At 49.2% G+C, this 22,647-nt stretch overlaps 1 protein-coding gene across 1 annotated transcript in view; it reads left to right on the top strand.

Annotated features, from left to right (window-relative positions):
- CDHR3 (cadherin related family member 3) overlaps positions 1-3,096 on the top strand; it is a 58,797-nt gene extending 55,701 nt beyond the window's left edge. The window contains 2 exon segments of the mRNA XM_087434795.1: positions 1,261-1,307; positions 2,790-3,096. Coding sequence (XP_087290921.1) covers positions 1,261-1,307; positions 2,790-3,096 — 354 coding nt within the window.
- Positions 3,097-22,647: the final 19,551 nt, after the last annotated feature.

Genomic DNA, 22,647 nt, shown 5'->3' with positions numbered 1-22,647 from the left:
CCCAAGATCACAGATGGGGAAATATTTTGAAAATTGTTAAGAGTTACACAAATGCAAAGTGTTACAGGATAGTTGGAGAGTGACCTCCCCATCTTACCTCCTTGTTTTCCTTTACTGAACCTGATCTGCCTGATCCATCACTGGGAAGTGATGTGAAAGTGACCCCCTGCAGCTCTTCCCCACCCCCTGATAATAAGACTCATAAGTTTGGGGAATAATATGCACAACAAGGAGGACAATCCAATGTGCTAGAATGTTTGCCTGGAGACCTTCACCTAAGTACTTATATGTACCCGTCCATCTAATAACCAGAGGGAGAGGCCATGTGTTGTCTCCTCGGTCTTATTGTCTAAGGCAGTAGTACCCTTGGTGTTGCCACTCAGAGACTGCCTTAGAAATATGTAATATTAAATTAATCACTTAAATAAATAAATCCCCATGACCGTAAAAAGTACGGCTGCTGAGCTGATCAAGTGGATGAAACCCATATAGTCTTCGTTTCCTCTCTTTTCAGAGTTGGGGAGCTGTGGGCAAGTGAGTAGGTGATGTCTTATGTGATCAAACTGGGGGTTGGAAAGCCCACTAAACTCCAAACACTGTCCCCATCAGCTGCTGAAGAATGGCACCATGGGAGGCCACTGTGGGAGGGAAGGGGGTGTTTCCATGGGGACAGAAGTCAGGTCCTGGAGGGTGGCACAGAGTACGGATCAGGGGAAAACAAAGATATAGAGCACAGGGCTTAGATAAGGCAGGCCAATATTGCATTGCCCTAGGTGAGGGGACACAGCCAGAGCCCAGGGGTGGGAGCCTGTGGGTGCTCGTCCGTGCCTGCCTTGCATGTCTGTCTGACAGAGCCCACAATGTAGTTCTTAGCCAGTGTTGTGTGGCATTTCTGCTCTTCCTTCTATGCAGCGTAGGTATCATTTATCAGGAAGCTTTCCTACTCCCCAGGTCTGGATTAAATGTCCTCCTCCCTCTCCCTCCTGTGCCCCCATAGCATCCTGTATTCCCCATCGTAGCCCTTAGCACTGTTTTGTAGCGCCTGTTCGTCAATGGTTCCCACTTGATTGCAAGCTTTATGTGGGCAGTACCCACTCCTGCCTTGTTCACGTTGTGTCCCCAGCATCCAGCATAGTGGCTATTGAATAAATAAATGTTGAGAAGGTGCTGGGTGAGGAATTTGGGCTGTGAAGATGGGTGGCCTTGCCTGGGAAGGGGAGTATAGGGTTGAGCTTGAAGCTGTCTCTTTCTTCTCCTTAGGAAACAATCCAGATGAACACTGCCTTTGATGGAGAAACCATAGATCCAGGTAATTAAGTGGCAATGCCACCCATAAGGGTGTTTTCCGTATTCCAGGCTGGTGGAGTCAGGGAGGATCTCATCCAATTTCCTGCTCTTAACTCAGTTTGTCAATCCGTTCGGTTATGTTGCCTCTACAGTGCTGACTCTTCTAGGCTGCTTGCAGCCACTCAAGCACATGATCATGGGTGAAGCCTCAGAGGGTTTCCACCTAAAGGCTCCCTCTCAGGGACTACACCTCTGTCTAGCCTCCCTCCCTAAATCATGAACCAATTCAGGGAATCGGTGAGTTCAACCCTCGTTTTTCTCCCTGCTCATTGGGACTCAACCGCCCCCCATCCTTTCTGAATGCTTCTGACACCATCCTGTTGGTAGTGAGAGAGAGGGAGAAATGGCAAGCTTGGCTTCTTTTTTCCCTAGATCAGGGCCAAGAATTTCTTCTTAGTTGGCAAGATGAACATAAGGTAGAGCTGGCCTCCAGGGCTCTCATCACTCCCATGAAATCAGCTCCAAATTTAGCTCCTTTACACACATCCCTCTGCTTACAAAGGCTCAATTATAGACGTGAATAAAGGGAAGGAAACCAAATTCAGGAGGCAAGTGTGCTGGCTCCCTGCCACCCTCACATGCAAACGGCTCGGTCCTTCTCTGAAGGAGGATGGCTCCTCTCCAGGAGAGGCTGCTGCTGCTAGAATTAAATTTCCCTCTATTATTAGGGACTTGTTACCATAATGTGCCCACATTAGCATAAGTGCTGTTGGGATCCTCTGCTGAGAGGCCACTCATGCCGCATGGAAATGGAAGGAGCAGGGGCTCGCCTGAAACTCAATCTTCTGGGGCCAAACCAGGAAGGACCGAGGCTGTTATCCTGTGTTTTTGTGTTTAACAGAAGGAAAAGGAAGAAATGAGCCAACTGGACTAATGTGAACAAACATATCAATTAGCATCCATGGGCTCCAACGGGATAAAAATGGTTCCCTTGCATCATCTCAACTGGGGCCAGATTTGTGTGCCTGTGTCTACAAGTCTCTGCTAACCTAACGTAAATAAAAATCAGTCTTTTCGTCCTTACTTGGTGAATCCCTTTTTCTATCAGGGGTTCAAGTGTCTTTTAAAGCAAACAAATCAGAATGTAATGGGTAACTCCATTAGAAATCGAACCTAATTTATCCGAAGCTCACGTGGTGTTCAAGATTTATGTGGCCTTCTAATCTTGCAGCTGAGATGGCCTTAAGACTCGCCTAAACCTTTCTATGCAGAGAGGTGTGATATTTGCTGCGTGTGTGGTCGGAGCTGTGTAGCTCTATGGCTCATGGAAAGGGTAGGCTGGTGAAGACTGTGATAGTCACAAGCCTGCTTTCTATCTCAATTATTCACACCTTCTAGCATGCTTCTTGCCCTGGGGGTGCAAATAGAGCAGGGTAGAGATGGGGGAGGAGAGAATCATTTGAATTCCTTCTTTTACATGGTTATTGCGTCTTTTTTCCGCTGGTTACCGGGGCAATATATGAATTCAACTCAAAAACTGGAGCCAGAAAGTGGAAAGATCCTTTAACCCAAATGCCAAAATGGAAGGAGTCCAGCCGCCTGGGAGCTGCTTGGAGTGGAGCTGCCTCTGGGGAAGAGACCGGGCTCCCGAGGAGCACCAACAAGGAAGGAGATGGGCTGAGCAGCCAAGTGCAGGCTGAGGATGCAGGCCTGGGTTCTAGAAACCAGGATGGCAAGCCGAGCTCCCCACAGAGCAGAAACCCTGCCCTCATGAGCAGTGCTTCCCCCAAGCCAAACCCAGAAAAGTAAATGGTGTCTGGTTGCCACAGCCACAGTGCAGCACTGGGAGGGGCCTTGACTGTCGGCGGGGTGCAGCTTCACCCTAAATTCTATGAGGGCAGGGGTGGGTGTGTCATAGTGGTGAAAATGTGGGCTGAAGGGACTCAGATTTGGGTTCCCAAACGAGACATTTAAAACAAACAGAAAGGGGGGCAGCCCAGTGGCATAATGGTTAAGTTTGCATGCTCCGCTTTGGGGTCCTGGGGCTCGCAGGTTCCGATCCCAGGCGCGGACCTATGCACTGCTTATCAAGCCATGCTGTGGCGGCATCCCATATAAAGTAGAGGAAGAGGGGCACGGGTGTTAGCGTAGGGCCAGTCTTCCTCAGCAAAAAGAGGAGGATTGGCAACGGTTATTAGCTCAGGGCTAATCTTCCTCAAAACAAACAAACAAATAAACAGAAATGGGTTTGACCCCATAGTTGTCGTTTTCTGAGACGGCATAGGAAAAATTTCTCTCGGGTCTCTGTACTTCTGATCAGCTGACTACTAACTTTTGGCTGTGGGATTGTAGGGTTTCTTCTTCGAATTGACTGCTAGGAAGCTCCATGCAGTTCACCCCAGGACTTCCTGACACAGATACTGAGGACTCCCCTCCCACCTGGTTTCCGATTATTTTTCTGCCTTTATTTTAGTATCAACCAGATTTTGTCACTTATAAATAAAGTTCAATGCCATACATTTTTGTAAGTCACCTCAAGTCTTTTTCAGAAGAAGCAGAGCAGTGAAAAAAAATGCCTGCATAATTAATGAGTTGTTCATTTGGGAAGAAGAAAACACAATAGATACCTTTAATTCTTTATTAAGGTATGACTTATAATCAATAAAGTGCACCGATCTAAGATATTCAGCTGGATGATTTGTAGACACCTCCCAGAGGCAACCACTAATCTGATCTTTATCATCGCAGATTACTTTTGCCTTTTTTGAATGTCATATAAATGGAATTATGTGGTATGTGCTCTTTTGTGTCTGGCCTCTTTTGCTCAACATCATGTCTGTGAGATCCATCCTTGTTGTCCTGTAGATCAGTGTCCAGCTCTCATCACATCCCCATTGTAGGAATATACCACAGTTTAGTTATCTGTTCTACACTTGGGTGGCTGCTTCAAGTTTTTTGCTATTATACATTACAGCACTATGAACTTCCTTGTACGTGTCTTTTGGTGAGCACAAACACTCGTTTCTTCCGAGCATATTCCTAGAGTGGAATTGCTAGAGTCATTGCTGGAATCGGCTGAGAATTCCAAAGTTAGTGGCCCCAGTTTACATTTCCACTAGCCACGACTGAGAGTTCCAGTTGCTCTACATCCTTGTCAACACTTGGTATTGTTGGTCCTTTCAATTTTAGCCATTCTGGTTAAAATTTCTCTTGAAATGAAATCACTATTTCTAAAGCTAAAACAACACCAACCTTCCACCCACCCTGCACTGCTCCTCCCCTACCTCCTGTGATTGGAGGGAACCACAGGACTCAGAGTGGAGACACAGCGGGAAGCTCTATCCAACCATACAACTGGGACCTTCCCCCTGTGCGTGTGAGCAATGAACTGAAAATATATGGTACTATGATGGACTAGGAAATGGAACTTTCCAGTGTGTGCCTAGTGGAGGCTGAGCAAGTCTCACTTTACCTCTATGTCCTGCCCCCCAGCTGCTGTGGTCCTCATCCAATAACCACAGGAAAGGACCAAGGGAGAGTCTACTAGAGCAGCACCCCCTGCCCAGATGGGGAGCCAGATGAGCGCTCGCCAGGTCCACCACGGCCCATGGGAGGCAGGTGGGATCCGTCCTCAAATGCAGACCTTCGGAGAGGGCAGCTGCCCCTTATTTTGCACGTGTGCGTCAGTGTGACTTCTCAAGAAAAAGAAACATTTAAAAAATGCCCTTTCTGGGCCTAGATTGAGTGTGATTTATTAATAAGGGCTGGTTGCCTGGGAACTCCCTTGAACAGGTTTAAATTTTGCAAAAGAAGGCAGAGCTCTTCATTTGCGGAGGTTCAAGTGGGTGAAGTGGCTGATTACCGATTTAAGACGCGGTAAGTCCGTGGAGCCCCGAGTGAAATGCCTTTCTTAGAAGCTCTCTGCCTCAATGCAAGTAAAATGAGGCTCCGGGAAGGCTGAAGGGGGCCTAGTAACTGTTTATGAGCCCATTAAGGATGATTAAAAGGAGGGCGGTGAGCTGCTGTTCACCCTTTTCCAACAATGACAGGGCAAGAGGGAATTGTGCTTCTCGGCCAGAAGACGAGAACGAAGTTCGGCAGAAGGAGGGACTTCCTGAAGGCTGGGGTCTGTTTGAAGAGCTTGATTTCTTCCCTGGTGATGTGCAGGAAGAGCTGCTTGTCTTCCAAGCCCCAAGAGGTGAGCCCCGAGAACCCAAGACACGGGCTCAGGAGTGGTACCCGGAGGCTTCCGGCTGGGGGACTCTGCCTTTGCTTTTGCATCTTGGGCTAGTTGATGAGGGGAAATCAGAAGTCTGAGGTCCACAGCTGAGGCCATTTGGTTTTTAACATTGACCAGGTTTGGAAAAAAAAAAGTAATCTGAATAAAATGAAGCCAGGGACTATTATGGATCTTGGGAAAGTTTTCTCACATTTCTCTCCCAAGGCTTTAGACACGTATGAACTTATTGTAGCTAACGTTGACCTGCCTGATTCTGAGTCATGACAAAATGGAGGCAAAGACACTCAGGGATCAGTCCATGGAGGGCTCCATAGTTGCTGAGGATTTAAAGCCGCACAGTGAACTCTGCAGTTCCAGCTTTCCGTTGTGCTCAGTAGAAAGCAGGGTCCGCATCTCGTCTGCTTGTGTCAAGAGCACGTGGCTCACGAACAGGAACTGGGCAATGACACTTTCGCTCCTCAGAGCCCTCTTTCACGTCTGCAGTCCTATCTTTTGCTGTTTTATATAATGTGTTTTGTGATGGCTGAGAAAATTAAGCAACAAAATGAGTGAAGAGTGAAAATGATCACTATTGAAATTTGGCGTTTCTCCTTTCAAATTTAATGTGTGTTTATACCTCCCATTCATTCAATAAATATTTATAGAGCATCTACTGTGCACCAGGTACTGACTCTGCAAACACAGCACCTCAAACCCTGCCCTCGAGGAGCTTACATTCTGAATGCAGCATGCCAAAAAGCCATCCTGAAAGGATCTATTTCTAGTTCCATCCTGGCCTATTTGTTTCTTGGTTCCTTGAATCTTCATTCTGAAAGATAAATTAACCCAAACCTTTCTGGAAGAACAGATCATTCAGAACCATTTAAATATTTTTTAAAAGCATAATGGGGAGCCCTTGTCAGAAAACAGTTGAGCTGCCCAAGTAGGGGCCACAGCCTTGGGTTATCAGGCCAGCAGGCTGTTGATACGTCTCCGGATGGAGCTCTGAGGAAGGGGTGACTTCTGTGTGTGGAAGATGGAGTATCCTGAGTCAGTGAGACATCTGATCTGGAGGTCAAGGGAAAGGTGAAGCATAGGGTTGGGAAGGGTGGGGGAGACTCAGATCACTGAGACCCTCCTTTGTGTCACCTGTATTGGGGGCTGGATGTGGCTCCTGCTCTAAGGGAATCGTCCAACTGAGAAGATGACCAGCTCATCGAGAAGACAACCAGCTACCACACAGGTGCTCTATGAGGACCGAATGAGTGTCAGAGGCAGCGAGTGCTGGATGAAGTAGACATGGGCCCCCCCAGTCACTGAGGGACAATGGAAGATCTGGAACCTGAAGGGGTCTTAAAGGAAGAGATGAGTTCAAGGGGGCAGAGAAGAGAAATTGTGAGCAAAGGCTAAAGCACTCAGAATCCTGGTCTTCCATCCATTTTCAGCACGTGCCTGGCTGGTGTAACCTGGAGTGAATAACCACAGCCCCACACAGTCTCCTGGGTGTGTAGCAAGCACTCAACAAACATTTGTAGAATTGGATTGAAGAGAGCAAGCCTGTGGTCGGTTTTCTACCCAGGTCATGTAGCAGAGTCACAGCTTTCCTAACTCGATCTAGACAAACATTGTGATAATCGACATCAGGTACCAGGCACTGTTCTGGGTTCTGGGCATACAGCAGTAAGAACAATGTCCTTAGAGTTTACATCCCAGCGAGGCAGGAGAAACTGAATATAAAAACAGACAATGGCCGGACCATATATAAAAACAGAGCTCTGACCCACACCTGCAGCCACCTGCCCAGGAAGCCCCTGATCTCCAGTCAACAGCCCTGGAAGCCTGCCTGCTATGTCAGCCTTGCAGGAAGCCAGATTGCTATCCTAGCAACAGTCCCGGAAGCTAAACAATAACTTCTGTAACAATGTGCCCCAAATCGCCAGGGCTTGATTAGTAACTGACGGCTTTCCTAATTTTTATCTCCACTTCCAACTTAGGACCAACCAGAGAAAGCCAAATAGGCAGCATAGGATGCCCCCTCCTCTGAGGCCACCTACAGCCTCCACCAGCCTCCAACCAGGGCACACCTGCAGTCTTCCCTTTCTTCCTCTATAAAGCTTTCCCACTGCTCTGCTGCCTTTGAGCCTCCGCTGAAATTTCAGTGGCGGTGGCTGACTCCCTTGCTATGGTAAGCTATGAATATGTAGCTGTTGCTTTTCTCATGTGGTTGGTCTTCATTTATTTCCACAGGAACGATAGACAAGTGGATTATATATATATACCTGTATATGTATATATACACACCATATGTAGATATATATATGTCATGTGTATATATATGGTGTGTTAATGGTAGTGAATGCTATTAAGAGAAATGAACAGGGTCAGGGTTCTGGAGGGTGGGGATGGCCCCTTTGAACAGGGTGGTCAAGGAAGGCCCCATCGTCAGGCGCGAGTGAAGCAGTGGAAGTAGGGAAAGAGCCTGCAGGTAGCTGGGAAGAGCCTTCCAGCAGAGAGTGCACAGCAAGGGCGACCTGAGGAGCAGCAGGAGGAAGAGAGTGGTGAAGACGAGGGCCGGAGGAGGTGACTCCTGAGAGGTGTGTGGGGAAGCAGGTGTGTATCTGTGGGGGGAGGAGGGGGATGTGTGGTCTGTGGGGCGTGTGTGGTGAGGGGGTGGGGATGGTATACACATCACACAGGGCCTTGTGGGCCATTGTAAGGACTTAGGCTTTTGCTCAGGGTGTGATGGGAGCCATCGCAGTGTTTTGAGGAGTGACATAATTTATGTTGTAAAAGCATCTCTCTGATTGCTGATCTGAGAATAGACTTCAGGGGGGAGGGCATGGGGGTGGAAGTAGAGGGACCAATTAGGTGGCTCTTGGGTTAATCCAGATACGAGGTGGCAGTGGCTTGGTCCAGGGTGGCAGAGGTGGAGGACGGTGGGCTCGTGGAAACCTTGCAGGACCTTTTTGAAGGAGCGTCCCAGATGTGAAAGAAGTCCTGAGTTCTCTCGGGCCCTATTCCCGTATAAGATAAAGGTGCCACCAGCAGGGTTTAGCCACCCCCTCCATGGAAGCAACCAGATACAGCTATTTTAGAGAACACTGGGCAGTTCTTCCTGAATGCGCCTGCCCCCTGCCTGTCTGTGAAATCCTTTGCTTTCGGGGATGGTGGTCACATGTGTACATAAGCATGATGGGGGAGTAAAGAGACCCCCTCAGTGTTTCTGCCGCATTGGACTTCCTGTCAGACTCCAGACAGACCTGGGCGGTGAGTTCCAGGTCTGGGGTCTATGCCCTGCAGTGGAAAGGTTGCAGGCACCTCATTCAACCTGAGCAGCGCATTAGATTCACTCTCAGTCTGAAAAAGTACAGTTCCGATTAAAGACCTTTCACCAAGAGCCCTGAGTTGTAGGAAAAAATTGTTGTCTGTTACTCCCAAGAGAGTCTAAGTTCTTAGGAAACTCATCTGTTTAGGGGGAAAAGGAGAGATGAATGTGTCCTGGAAAACTGGAACCTTATGATCAGATTTTTGGAGACAGTCCCAATGTAAAATGGTATATCCTACTGTCCTCATGAGTACAGACCGTAATTATCAGCCCTGATTTTTGGTTTGGAAAACAGGATTCTTGTAAGTCTTAAGACCAAGGCAAAGGATGCTTACGAGCTTTCCGTTCTGCTTGGGTGGTGCCTGCTAGGTGAGGCTGGTTTGGAGGCGAGCATCCCGCTGCCACACACTGGGCCCCATGGACTCAGAACCCCTTTCATTTCTGAGGTTTTCAGAATCACCCTGTGGCTGCTGTGGCCCCTTCAGAACCAGGCACATCTGCGGGAGGGAAGCTGGTTAATCTGATTTACAGGTGAGGCTCACATGAGCTCCACTCCCCACACAGCCCATCTCGTTTGTTCCTCCACAGGCAGAGCACACGCCAGCTAGCATGCTAAGTGGTCTTTTTTTTTTGGTAACAATTGTATTATTTGTATTGTAATTTAATTCACATACCATAAAATTCAGTGGTTTTTAGTATATTCACAGAGTTGTGCAACCATCACCACTATCTAATTCTAAAACATTTTCATCACCTCCCATATAAACCCCATACCCATAAATAGTCAGTCCCCATCCCCAGGCCCTGACACTTATTAATCTACTGTCTGTCTCTATGCATTTGCCTATTCTGGACATTTCATATAACTAGAATCATACATTATTTGTCCTTTCGTGTCTTGGCTTTTATGCTTAGCAGAATGTTTTCAGGATTCATCTATGTTGCAGCAGGTATCAGTCCATTACTTTTTATGACTGAATAATGTTCCCTTGTATGGATAAGCCACATTTTGTTTATCCATTCCTCAGTTGATGGATATTTGGGTGGTTTCCACATTTCAGCTATTTCCAATAATGCTGCAATGAACATTCATGTACAAGTTCTTAGCGGATGTATGTTCTAACTTCTCCTGGACTCTCTAGGAGTGGAATTGCTGGGTCGTATGGTAGTTCTATATTTATCTTTTTGAGAAACTGCCAGACTGTTTTCCAAAGTGGCTGCACCATTTTACCTTCTCACCCGCAATGCATGAGGGTTTCACCAACTTTTAAAACACACAGGTGAGGCGCCCTCAGCCCAGGCTGCAGGTGGGGCACTCAGGCCTTCCCAGATCCTGTCTGCTCTGGCATGCGGAGTCTAGGTGTGGACTGGAGTACTGGTGGACTTCCCTGAGCTTCGCGGTGGCAGCTTCCTCTGCACCCGAATGGTCTACAGACAGGTCTCTACAAACCTCAGGATGGCACTTGTGCTGAGCACACCACCTACACCATCTCTAATCTTCAAGCACTCTTTTGAGTATGGTCCCTTACCTGCATTTTACAGATGAGAAAGCTGATGGTTGGAGAGATCAGGGAGCTTGCCCAGACATCACAGAGCCAGGACACCAACCTGGGTGTGTCTCCTCCCAGCCTGTGTGGGAAGGGCTTAGTGATGGCCTTGATTTGTGTTCTGGTAGGGAAAAGTGTCAGATGACTGACCACTCAGAGGGATCCTCTGACTGCATAACTCTCTTCCCTAAAAGTCCCAGGCATCTCGTGGCTGCAGGAATCAAACCTTCACAGGTGCAGCATCAATACCAGCTTCCGGACAAGCAGATACCTTCTGAGAGTGTCCTCTCCTGCGTGGCTTGGGGTGGGATCTGAAATAGCCCCTGGCTGCCTGGAGTCCTGCCAAGTAAGCCCAGCGCATGTGGTTTTGGGCTGCGTAAGAGGCAAAGTCTATTCTTTGTTCTATGCACATTCTGTACCTGTCTGCAGTCTCATCTTGGCTATGAGTATTCGAGTGCCTTAGATCTGGGTCACTCAGGAACAGCCCCCTCTTCCCAGAGGCGGAGGCGACTGCAGTTACTACTGTGGGCCAGCAGGGGCTCTTTATGCTATTTAGCTTCCACTGAGTGGTCCAGAAATGCCTCTGGTACAAGACTGGCTCTTCCTTCTTTCCACCTTTCCCCAAGCTTTCCAGGGTCTGTGACCTCAGGGCCTGCAGAGAGCAGCTGCAGGGCACCCACGGTCAGGATTCCGCCTGCGGCCACCCACAAAAACCCACAGCAGCAATGCTGTGGCTGGAAACCAGGGAGTGCCCGAGGAAACCTTCTGGGGAGGCAGTGAGCCGCTGGCTCCTCCCACAAGTGGCCTTCTCCCGGAAGGCCCCAGGACAGCTATCAGGGCATTTTGCCAAGCAAGCTATGGCTATTGACCAAAACAGCTCCCAGCTGGGCTCAGAACAACTTTATCGCTGTTGACATAAGTAGAGGGGGTTAGAATCAGAGGTGCTGCTTGGCATCTCTGAATACATACCCCGGAATTTTGTTTCCTTAACACGTCATCTTGCCTCAGGTTCAGGAGAATGAGGGTCCCAAATTCTATGCCTTTGTTTGGTTGAGTGTGTGCTCATGTGTCTGTGTAAGTGTCCGTGTAATAATAAGTAAAATCACTTTGCATTTATAGAATGCTTGCAATGTGCAAGATCCCGTGGGGTCCTTTGTGTTTATAATTTTATTTAACATATGCATCTGGAAGTACTAATTTACCTGTGAAGAATGGAAGCTCAGAGAGGGTGAGTGACCTGCCACAGGTCTCACCGCTAGTCAGTGGCAGAGGGAGATGGTGTCTGAAAGCAGGTGTGGCTTCTAAGCCCCTTTATGGCAGGACTAGGGTCTGGAATTCTTGGTAAGATAGCTCAGCCTCTTGTCGCAACCACCCAGCACTGCCTTAAGCTGGCGGCTGCTTTGGAAGAAGGGGGCAAGGCTGGGGGTAGACTCAGAAAGGGAAGGTAAGGACGGAATCTGCAAGCTAGTTTAAGCCGGAACTAGTTTGCTGTGCCTTGAAATGCACTAGGGCCTGGACGAGGCTCCCAGGACGGGGCCTTTGCACCGAGCAGCTGGAGCTCGTTAGTGTCACTGGGCACCGAGAGGGAAAGATAAAAAGGGAAGCGAAGAGGAAAAAAGGGGCGGGGGGAGAGCTAGGCAGAAGCAAGGGATGTTCACAGGAGGAACAGAGAGGGAGCAGGCGCTGGGGCTGATGGCCTGAAGACCCTCACTGGGGAGCCCCCTGTCTGGGGGGCTGGTAGAACAAGCACAGCCTTCATTCTCTCGAGCAGGGCCAACAAAGGGCAGCTGCATCACAGGATTTCTCAAGAAATAAAAATTCCTAGCACACCCCTGGGGCCTCGGGGAGAAAAACTGACAACGTGTTGATTGAAAACAGACCGAGCTGAAGTGTGCCCTCAGCGTGAGGCCGCGCTCGCGCAGGTTCACAGCGACACCTAGTGGTCCTCGGGGGCGCCTGCCGCCTCCGTGGAAATGGTGGGGCCTGTGGTCTGTTGAAGAGAGTGTTTGGGGTGCAGAGCAGACATTTTCTCTTTTCCCCTGCTGTCCAAGCACATATTTTGCTCTGTGGAACATGTCAATATTCTTAGGGGAGTTCCACACGTCCGCAGGGGTCGGGGCGGGAGGCGACTGCTCACGGACTGGACAGTTATCTATATCCAGCTGACTGCACTGGCTGGATTGTCTGAAGTGGTCATTATTTCCTCTGATTTTATTCTTTTCATTTATTAAATATAAATGTATTTAATGGCGATACCTTTAGAAGACTTTTACACAAAAGAATTCTCCAATCCGAGACATTTCTTTGTTACACTACGTGTTTGGAGAATATAATGACTATCCTTCCATATTAGGTCAAAGACCTTGGCTTCCATAGTGACCCTGATCAATAAGTCTGCTTAAAAATGAGAACTATGCCATCTCTTTCTGGATGATGACACTTGGACATTTTCATTCCCTTCCTTGCCTTCCCTCGCTCCATATAAGCTTTGGCTCATTTACTTGTCTGAAGGCTCCCTGGGGGCAGAACACACCCAGCGTTAGCACAATGCCTGGGACGTAGTTGATACTCAAAAACTATTTCTTCATTGAATGACTTCATCTCCTGTTTGAGCAGTGGGGAGCCACAGGAGGGAGGTCAGGTAATCTAATCTCCTGGCGAGTGCTGCGATAGGATTCCAGACCCTGGAGGGAATTTATCAGACCATGAAGACCCTCGCCAGGGAGCCCCCGCCTGACAACTCAGCTTGTTGTCCACAGCTGGGGGTGGTCTGTGGTTAAACAGTAGCCCAGTGTGGCATTTGAGAGCTCTGTACAAGGTCTATTAAATGTCTGTGTGTTGGCACTCCTGGGAGGGCTCCTCATGGCCACGCTTTACAGGCACCCTCAAAAGACCCACTGAAGGCTTTCCTTTTTTTTTTTAAAGGAATTTATATATATATATATATATATATATATATATATATATATATATATATATATATATATTTTGAGGAATATTGGCCCTGCACTAACATCTGTTGCCAATCTTCCTCTTTTTATTTTTTCTCCCCAAAGCCCCAGTACATAATTGTGTATCATAGTTGTAGAGTTGTAGCTCTTCTGTGTAGGACGCTGCCTCAGCATGGTTTGATGAGTGGTGAGTAGGTCCGCGCCCGGGATCTGAACCGGCGAACCCCGGGCTGCTGAAGCAGAAGGCGCGAACTTAACTGCTATGCCACCGGGCTGGCCCAAGGCTTTCCTTTTAAAGAAGATACCAGGAGCTCCTGTGATCCAGTCTTGCTGGAAAGGAAACACTAGCCTCAAGCTAAATTTTATCCAAATTACATTGGCAAATGACTTGTGTTAACTGGGATCTGTGGGTTGCAAAGATCAGAGACTCACAGATTTATCGGGAGGCTACATGTGGAAATAAAGAACCTTGGCCCCATGGCTTGATCACTCCAGAACCCAGAAGATGCAGAAGACCCAACTATTTGAAGCATGGTGTAGTAGATCTGGGTCATATTGGTGCCAGCTCAGCATCATTTGAATAGCCTTCCTAAATTAGGAAAATCGGCCATGTTAGGGGCATTACCTCACCAGGGTGGAGATCAGAACTCAGCTTCCCAGACCAACTCTGCAGCTAGGACCCAGGCATGTAACCTAGGCTCTGCCAACTGGATGCAGCAACATGAGACTTCAATATGGAAGAGGGAAAAGCAAGGAAGCAGCTGCCATGTGGGATTGCATCTTGGTGATGGGGGCAGAGCATGGCAGAGGACATGGAGCCTTGGAGGCAGCAGGGCCAGAGATGCTCCCAGGATCATGAGCCAAAGGGAGTGGGATCAAGCCTGTGACCAGACCAGTAGGGATTTGGGTATTGTTCATGGCTGCAGAGCATCAAGCCCCATTCTCCAACTCTGCCAGAGATTTTGTGAGCCACTAATACCCTGTAATACATTCTTTTTCCATTTAAACAAACTAGAGTGGGTTTTGTTGTTTGTAAATAAGAACCCCGGTTGATAAGCCCCTCATGAAAGTATAGCTAGGCCTCATGGAGATTTGGATCAGCAAGTCATTTGGCTTTCAAGGTGGCTGGAGGAGGAAAATGTCAGGAGTTCAAGGACCATTGCTTAGAGAGGCTGTACTCAGCTGTTTTGTTTGGGGGTGAGGTGGATATCTGTTATGACTGCTTGTTCAACATCCGTCCAGTAGCAACCATTTTCTCCTGTTAGGCCCTGTGTTCTGGTGGGGCTGACATCATGCCCTCATCCAGAGCTGAGCATGTGACCCAGGCCTCGCCAATCAGATTGCTGCTTCTCTCTGGCCCCAGTGATTGCTTCAGGGATGGATACAGGTGCCAAGGTGGACCAATGAGAGCGATCCCTGGGACTCGTGCAGCACACCTAGGGAATTACTCTTTTTCTGCTGAGGCTGCTAAGCTGGAAGGAGGTAAGCATGACACGTGCTGCCAGTGTTGGCTGCCATGTCAAGTGTGGGAAGAGCCTGCCAAGCAAAGGAAAACGCCAAGTGGAGGGAAGCAGAGGAAGAGGCAGAGGTGTGCTAATTCCTGATGATTTTGCACAGTTGGATCCACCCATGACTGAAGTCAGTTCTGTCCTTAGATTTTTCCATTATGTGACCCATCCAGTTCCTTCATAAGTTAATTGGAGTTGAATTTCTGTCATTTGAAACCAAAAGTGTCCTGACTAATACAATGGTGCACGTTCAAATACTAGAAGTTTTGGCAAGTCTTTAAAGGGATTCAATGACTTCCTACTTCTCATGCCGTTCACCTGGTTACTCTTCAAGCCCGTGTCTTCATTTGAGGATAACTGTCACAGCCCCAACTGCGCTCTCTTCTGTACTCACGAGACCAAGTTTTCACACATCCTGGGAAACACGTGTTCATTTGCACATGCTTGTCGTTATACCCTACCTCTGCCATCCAATGTGCCATTCGGGATTCTCTCATTCTCCATGAAGCACTCCTCTCGACATTCAGTCTAATGAACGACAACAGTCTAATGTGTTGTAACAACACATATCCTTAGTTGCAGCAAGGTACATCCTCCACCTTGAGCACAGTGTGGTACCCACATGTTCGGGTCTGCTGCCAGCCTGTGCACAGAGGCATTTGGGTTCAGACCCGCTGGTCCTGGAGCTCCGGCGTCAGTGGGACTCAGTGACTACGATCTTCACTCACCTCTTCTAATTATAGCTTCTTGATTCTTGTCCTACTACCAGGTGGCTCATTTTCTTTTTATTTCCAAAATCAATTCCCAAAGAGAGAAAGATATAATTTTATTGATCTAACGTCTAATTCTAATTTTCGTTTGGGCAGGGTTGCTTGCGCTGGGCCGCATCAGACAATCCCAGCCAGTCCGTGGATGGAAGGTTCTGGGCAGCCACCCCGTCTAATCACACGTGGCCAAGAGAGGGTGTGGGTCATGTAGTAAAAACACAGCAAAGTCCCGATGACGAACAGCTCGGGGACACTTCTCTCCTTGGGGGCCATGACTAGGGCAGTTTTCTTAGCCAGGAATGGTGTGTTTGATAGCCTCCATGTTCGATGTGTCTGGTACCTTATCCTGTCCTATAAATAATAGAATAAAATCATGATGATGATAGGGATGGGGATGTTAATAATAATTGTGAAGGATTGGCTTCACCTTCAATATCTCTGTTCTTCCTGTATCACACTTACTGGCTATCTCTTTGAAAGTTATCAATTTTTATTTTCCTATAAGCCAAAGGGCTGACTGAGTTCATCCTCTTTGAGAAGGACCGTGAGGAGAGAGGAACTGTTGAGCATCGATTTAAGTACTCCTTTTCCCTGACAGAGGACCCAGCTGCAACTGTGGGTCGAGTGGCCTTTAGAGACCTGAGCATCCTCCACTCCTTTCCCTAAGCCCGACAAGGGCATATTTCCCCTATAACTCTCCCCTATAACTGGGAGAGGGCCATGAATACCGACATGCTGGCATCTAGCTTATTCCTAGTTTATTCCGTTGTGTTGCATCAACCCTCCAAGGCTGAACCCAGAGCCTCCAGCTTCAAGCTAAAAGGCTCTCAAAATAACCAGGAGGCTCGTGCCCAGGAGCCTGTCCCAGACCAGCCACACCCAGAGTGCTGGGAGCCCTGCCGTTACCTCGTTGTGCAAGTTTTTAGTGAATTGAAGGACTCCGGAATGCCTTCCTTCTGAATACAATAACCATAACCACCAGGGTTGGCAGAGGGAGAGTCTGCTGAGAGGGGGGCTGTACCAGAAGTCCCCATTTAAAATTGGGGTTCCCCTTGGCCTGGCACTGACCCCAGTTGGGTGGCATATTAAACTGGGAAAGCGACCTCTGTACCTGCACTGACTTCTGCCAAGTTCTAGAACACTATCACTAGAGTCTAATTCCCTTTTGTATTTGAAGGCTCCCAGAATCCTAGAGAGATAACTTCTCACACCTCAGTAGCTCATTTCTCTCAAGTTGTTGGGTCTTTGTTCAAGGTTTATTTGTTTAATCCACCAAGTTCTGGTGACTCTTTTGATTTTCACTGCCAAATAGTGTCTCAAGACAAAAAATGGTCTCTAGTCTATGTGAACAACACCAGGTGACCTGTTCCCACTCTGGAGAAGACCCGGCTTAGTGGTTAAGGGCGTGGACTCTAGATACGCTTGGGGTCAGATATTGGCACTTTGTGACCTTGAGTAAGTTATTTAACATCTTTGTGCTTCCGTTTCCAGCCGTGTAAGTGGGGATGATGGTGACAGAGTCTGCCCTGCAGTGGAGTGTGTGGATTAAATGAGATCATGTACATAGTAAGCAGTAAACAGTCACTGTTTTTTCTAGCTAGGTGGGATTTCCCCGGGGAGTCATCAGACCTTTTTCCTAGAGACCTGCCAGGGCTGCAGAAATGTCATAGCCAGGCCCTGTGTGGGACCCTCCTCCCAGCTCAGTTCTTCCCACCTCTCCAGGGGCCTTGGGCCAGCATCCCTGGTTCCAGAGAGGACGCCCGAGGCAACGGCTGGCTTGAAGCGTGCGAGTCTGGACTCGGGCCACTGACTGGGTGGAAGTGTGTGGCGTGCTGACAGGCGTGAGTGACGCGCTGCTCTTCAGTCTGGGGTTTTCTTTTAGGGCATATTGCTGCTGACATCACTGGGCACAGGACTTTCAGTGTAGGGGATGGGCATGGGGGAGGAGCCCTGCCTCTGCCATCCAGCCGGGTCTGTGGACGACACCTGGCTCAGAGAAAGTAGCTCAAGAGGACAGGCCCCCAGGTCCAGGCTCTGAGAAACCTGATCCGGGCTCAGCTAGGCTTTTGCTAAATCGCTGATCTAAGGAGCTGGCAAATCCTTTAAGAACAGTATCTGGGAGGTGACGGCCCAGGCAGACCCTGGGCTCACCGACACGTCGTCATTAGAAGTGCATTAGAAGTGCACAGTGCTTTTCAGTTGGCAGGGGGCTTTGTAGTGGGGGTAGAAATTTTCCTCTCCCCTTCTAAGTTCTTCTGGCTGGTCTAAGAATTAAATTGACATGAGATAGATTAACAGGAGAAAATTAAACAAAGTTTAATAACATGTGTACCTCCCGTATACATGAGAGAGACCCAGGAAAACTGAGTAACTCACCAAAATGGCCAAAGCCACCACCTTAAATACCATCTTCAGCTAAAGACAAAAGAGGATGTTGGAGATAGTGGTTTGGGACTTCACAGGGGAGGAAGACAATTCTCCTGGAGATGGAAAAGCAAAAGTCTGCTGAACAAATGTCTGTTATGCCATACAGAGACAATGGGACATGGAGAGGACTCTGATGTCTAGGCCCTCCAGTCTCCCCCTGACACACAGCCCATATTCTTTGTAGACATCTCTGGTGATAGCTCTGTTCCTGTTACAGGCTGTTTTAAATTCTTTAAGGCAGTTAAGGGAGAGGTAAAAGAAAAACTTCCTCAGTCTTCTGTTTCTTAAAAATAATCAGCCTAGGGGCTGGCCTGGTGGTGTAGCGGTTAAGTGCACGCGCTCCGCTGTGGCAGCCCGGGTTCACAGGTTCAGATCCCGGGTGTGGACCAAGGCACCGCTTATCAAGCCATGCTGTGGCAGCGTCCCACGTAAAGTAGAGGAAGATGGGCAAGGATGTTAGCCCAGGGCCAGTCTTCCTCAGCAAAAAGAGGAGGATTGGCAACGGATGATGGCTCAGGGCTAATCTTTCTCACAAAAAATAATAATAATAATAATAATAATCAGCCTAAAATAATCCTCATGTTAAAGACACACATTCTGGGGTGGCAGATTTTGTTTTCCTTCAGCTTTCACACACCTCGTGCCAATCTCGAAACAATCAGGTAGGGCCAGACCGGGTAGCAGGGCCTCTGTCCTGCCACCCCATGCTGTCCTGATGCGGGGGAGCCCCGTGCTTGGTGGGGAAGACGCCACCCCGAGAGCCCAGGCTGAGATTCAGGTGGCTTGTGCCTTAGCCCGCGTCCCCCCACTACCAGCGCAGCTTCGGCAACAGTCCTTGGTGGGGAGAGGGGATAAAGCCAGCCCGGTGACCAGTCCCACTTTCAGTTGCCCTACGGAGCCTCCCTGAGTCTTTGCAAGTCTCACACTGGGAATGTCAGACCTCAGGCAAGAATCCATCAGCCCGGAGGATGAGTCAGCCCAGGCTCAGGGAGCATTCCCTGGCCTGGCCTGTTTTTCCCAGAATCCCCTAAAGTGCTGGCCCTTAGTTAGGATGGAACTTGAAAGATTCATCCCTGGTTTTAATCCATCAAGATAGTTGAGCACAGACTGTTTTCCCGGGACTAGACTGGTCTGTGCCCGTCAGCCGTCTGTTCCCTGTTGAAGGACCCCAGAGTTCTAGGGCGCAGTGAGGATGGGAGGGGCAGGGAGGGAGGGAGGGAGACTTTCTGGAAGGAGATGGCGTGCGCTTACACTCTCAGTTCCCTCAGAGAGGTGGCTGCCCGGTGCTCTCCTCCGGGGCACCTGCAAGTCTGCGTGCTGTGGTTTGTCTGGGGTGAGGCGCTGACTTTCGGGGGACATTCCTCTGCAAGCACATTTCCCCAGGAACACATCTGCTCAAGCGTGTGGGAAACAGCATCTTTGCTGACTGGGTTAGCGTCCGTTAAGTTCATATTCAAATGAACATGGAGGGAAGCAGAGGGGAGGGGTTACAGCTCCTGCGGAGGGTGGGAGAGGCATTTAAAATGTATGGAGATCTGTCTTCCCGATGTCTCTTTCACCTAAAGAAAATAAAATAATAAAACAACACAAACAAAACACTGCAACCAAACACTGACTCTGAGCAGGAAGGGATAGTCTGGTGTTCCTTGGGGTCCACTGCACGTTCACACTGGGGGCCAGTACGGTCAGCGGGGGGCTCTAGGCAGTCCTGGGGTCCCAGCTCCATGTGAGTCACAACGGTCGTGCTGAGGCAATTAGTGCGCATGCGACAGGCTCTCCAAAATCTGGAACAACTCAGGGTCCCTTGCTCGGGAGGGTCTCAGACAACCGGCAGGCTGTTCCTAGGCAGTGCCAGAGGCAGACCTGAATGCTGAGGAGCACACAGCTTCCCCTGGGTCGGCACGAAGGGCAGGGGCATGGGAATGAGCCCCTGGGAGCTCTCAGCATTGCTTGGAAGGTGAGCTAGCACGGACCAGGACCCCCTCCCCATGGGAGGGGCTGCACCCAAGCTCCCAGCCCTGCAGCCCTGAGGCTTCCTCTCCACCTCATCCATGCTCAGGGAGCATGTGACAACCCCAACAATGCCTGTATGTCTCCTCTGCCTGGAGCCCAGCAGCCTGTGTGGTCCCCCCAGGGCTCGAGGGCGAGGAGTCCTCGCTGGAACCAGACCTTCTCTTTGGGCCCAGCTCACGCCGCCCCCAGGAGGGATGGCAGAATAGGGGACAGGAGCCTGCTTGTCTCTCCTTGTTCTCCTTTGACCTTGTGAGTTTTCCCTTCCCACCCCCTTCCCAAAGCCTGTGCCTTCACCCCTGCTGTGTGACGTTACGGAATTGTCTCAAAGCTGGTTGTGAGGGGAGGAAATCCAGAGAGGCCCCCCGGGGCAGGCACCCCCCGTGCCGCGCCCCCGCCAGCTGCCTCCAGCCACCTCACTTAGAACCACAGAGGCCTAGTGACTCTGAGCGCACCTTTACCACCGCCACCAAGCCCAGAGGCACAAAGTCAAGGGAAGGGCAGGGACCCCCACGAGCTCAGGGAGGAGGACTCTGGATGTGGTGATACACGAGGAAGAGGGCTGCAGCTGCTTCTCCAATGCTCCTGGGACAGTCTCCTCATTTGTCCCTTCTAAGGGCCCCTCCCCAGCCCAGCCCAGCCCACCTCAGCTGTCACTGTGGGCTTTGCTACTCTCCACGTCTCCTGGAAATGGGTAATTCTGCTGGGTAGCTGGGATGCAGTTTTACATCTTTCCAAAGCCTTTGTGATGACTGGCATTTCTCACTGAGTAATGTAGGTGGCCCTCTCTTCCTGCCAAGGTGAGCTCTTCCAAAGGTTTACATGTACCTGTGTCCCTGGGAAAATAAGCCCCTTTGCTGCCCAACAAAGGGGAGGAGGACAGTGCTCTGCCTGCAAACCTACCAGGCCCTAGTGAGCAGTGTGTGTAAGCTTAGGCAGCGGGGCAGCCGGGAGAACAGCCATGAAGACCACTTTCACCAAATTTCTTTCAGTTCCACAATTGTGCTGTGCTCCCTCACATCTCAGGGCCTTTGTGCCTGCAACCCTGCTGTCTAGAATTCAGTCACTCATTCACCACCCATCTGCCCGGCTTCTCGTATGCACCAGGCCCTCTGTCTCCAAGGTGCTGGGGAACAACAAGACAGTGTGGCGGCGGGTGGAGAACGACAGTGAGGCCTGCCCTGTGCATTCCTCATCTCTGGCACCCCATGTGCCAGAGTGTCACGGAGAGGACACCTGACCAGTGGTCCTCAGGGCTGACCAGCAAAGAAACCCACAGGGCACAGGGTTGGGGAGAGAAATGTCAGACTCAGAGGGCAATCCAGGAGGGCTGGAAATTCAACCCCTCTCCTTCCCAATAGTCATCAGAGCCATGGTGCTCAAACTTTTTGACCATGATCCACTGTAAGAAATATGTCTGACATTACAATCCGGTACTCACATAGGTATACAACTGTATATATGTGAGAATACACACAGCTGGCAAAATTTTATAAGATATTACCAACCTTTTCTGTGTATAATGAACTCTGATACTTTTTTTTATTGATGTCATAATACTTTATAACTGTGAGATTCCAGTTCTACATTATTGTTTGTCAGTCTCCATATAAATGTGCCCCTTCACCCCTTGTGCCCACTCCTCCGATACATTTTTTATTCTATCCTATCCAAAATGCTGTTCATGAATTTTGCAGCCCACTAATGAATGGCAAATGTCAGTTTGAAAAACACTAAAGTGGCAGGAAGAAGTCACAATCAAATCTTGTTTTAAAGGCATTCAAGGAGCCCTCTACTTAGACTCTTCTATAAATCAAATCAATCTACTTTTAATTGCACGTATGAAGACCCAACCTTCTGCTTTTGGGTTTGCTTAAAGCAAAGTATGGTCTGCCTGCCAAATCCAACCCTCTGCCTGTTTCTGTAGGCCTCTGAGCTAAAAATGATTTTAAACGAAAAAAAATCAAAAGAAGAATAATTTCACAACACTTGAAAATGATATGAAATTCAAATTTCAGTGTCTATATTTGTTGGCTCACAGCCACGTTCATTTGTTTGCATATCGTCTGTGGCTGCTTCTGTGCTGTAATGGCGGACTTGAGCCTGGCCCACTAAGACCAAAATATTTACTCTGCGGCCCTTGACGGAAAGAGTTTGCTGACCCCTGGCTTAAAGTGGGGTATTTCTTATGCTAGGGATGGGGTGACCCTGAAAGAAGAGTTTGCTGGTTTGGGGCCTTTAAGGACGTCTGGCTTTGCCGAGGCTTCCTTCTCTGAGCCTTCTCTCTGGCCAGCAGGAGCGTCGGGCTGGTGTGGTGGATGCACCTTAACCACATGACTGACTGGGCAAGCAGCCGTCCCACAGCTGCCCAGAGAGCCCTGGCACTCTCGGGCACTGTGCGTCCTGGCCCAGAGGGCCTGGGGCTGCGGCCGGGACTCAGAGAGTGTGGCCTTTGAAAATCAGCCAGCCCTGGCTCTGACTTCTCCACCCGACCTCTCTCCTCCTTCTTGTCTTGCTAGCAACACTTTTCTATGGTCTTTTTCTATTTTTCTCTGGGCTTTTGTGGCCTCTGGGTCACAACTTCCCAACAAAGTATACGGCAAAGT

The sequence above is a fragment of the Ceratotherium simum genome, chromosome 1 (assembly GCF_057802395.1).
Source record: "Ceratotherium simum simum isolate JZ-2026a chromosome 1, ASM5780239v1, whole genome shotgun sequence".
NCBI lineage: Eukaryota > Metazoa > Chordata > Mammalia > Perissodactyla > Rhinocerotidae > Ceratotherium > Ceratotherium simum.
The sequence above is the reverse complement of the archived record's forward strand: the minus strand, read 5'-3'. Positions and strand labels throughout refer to the sequence as shown.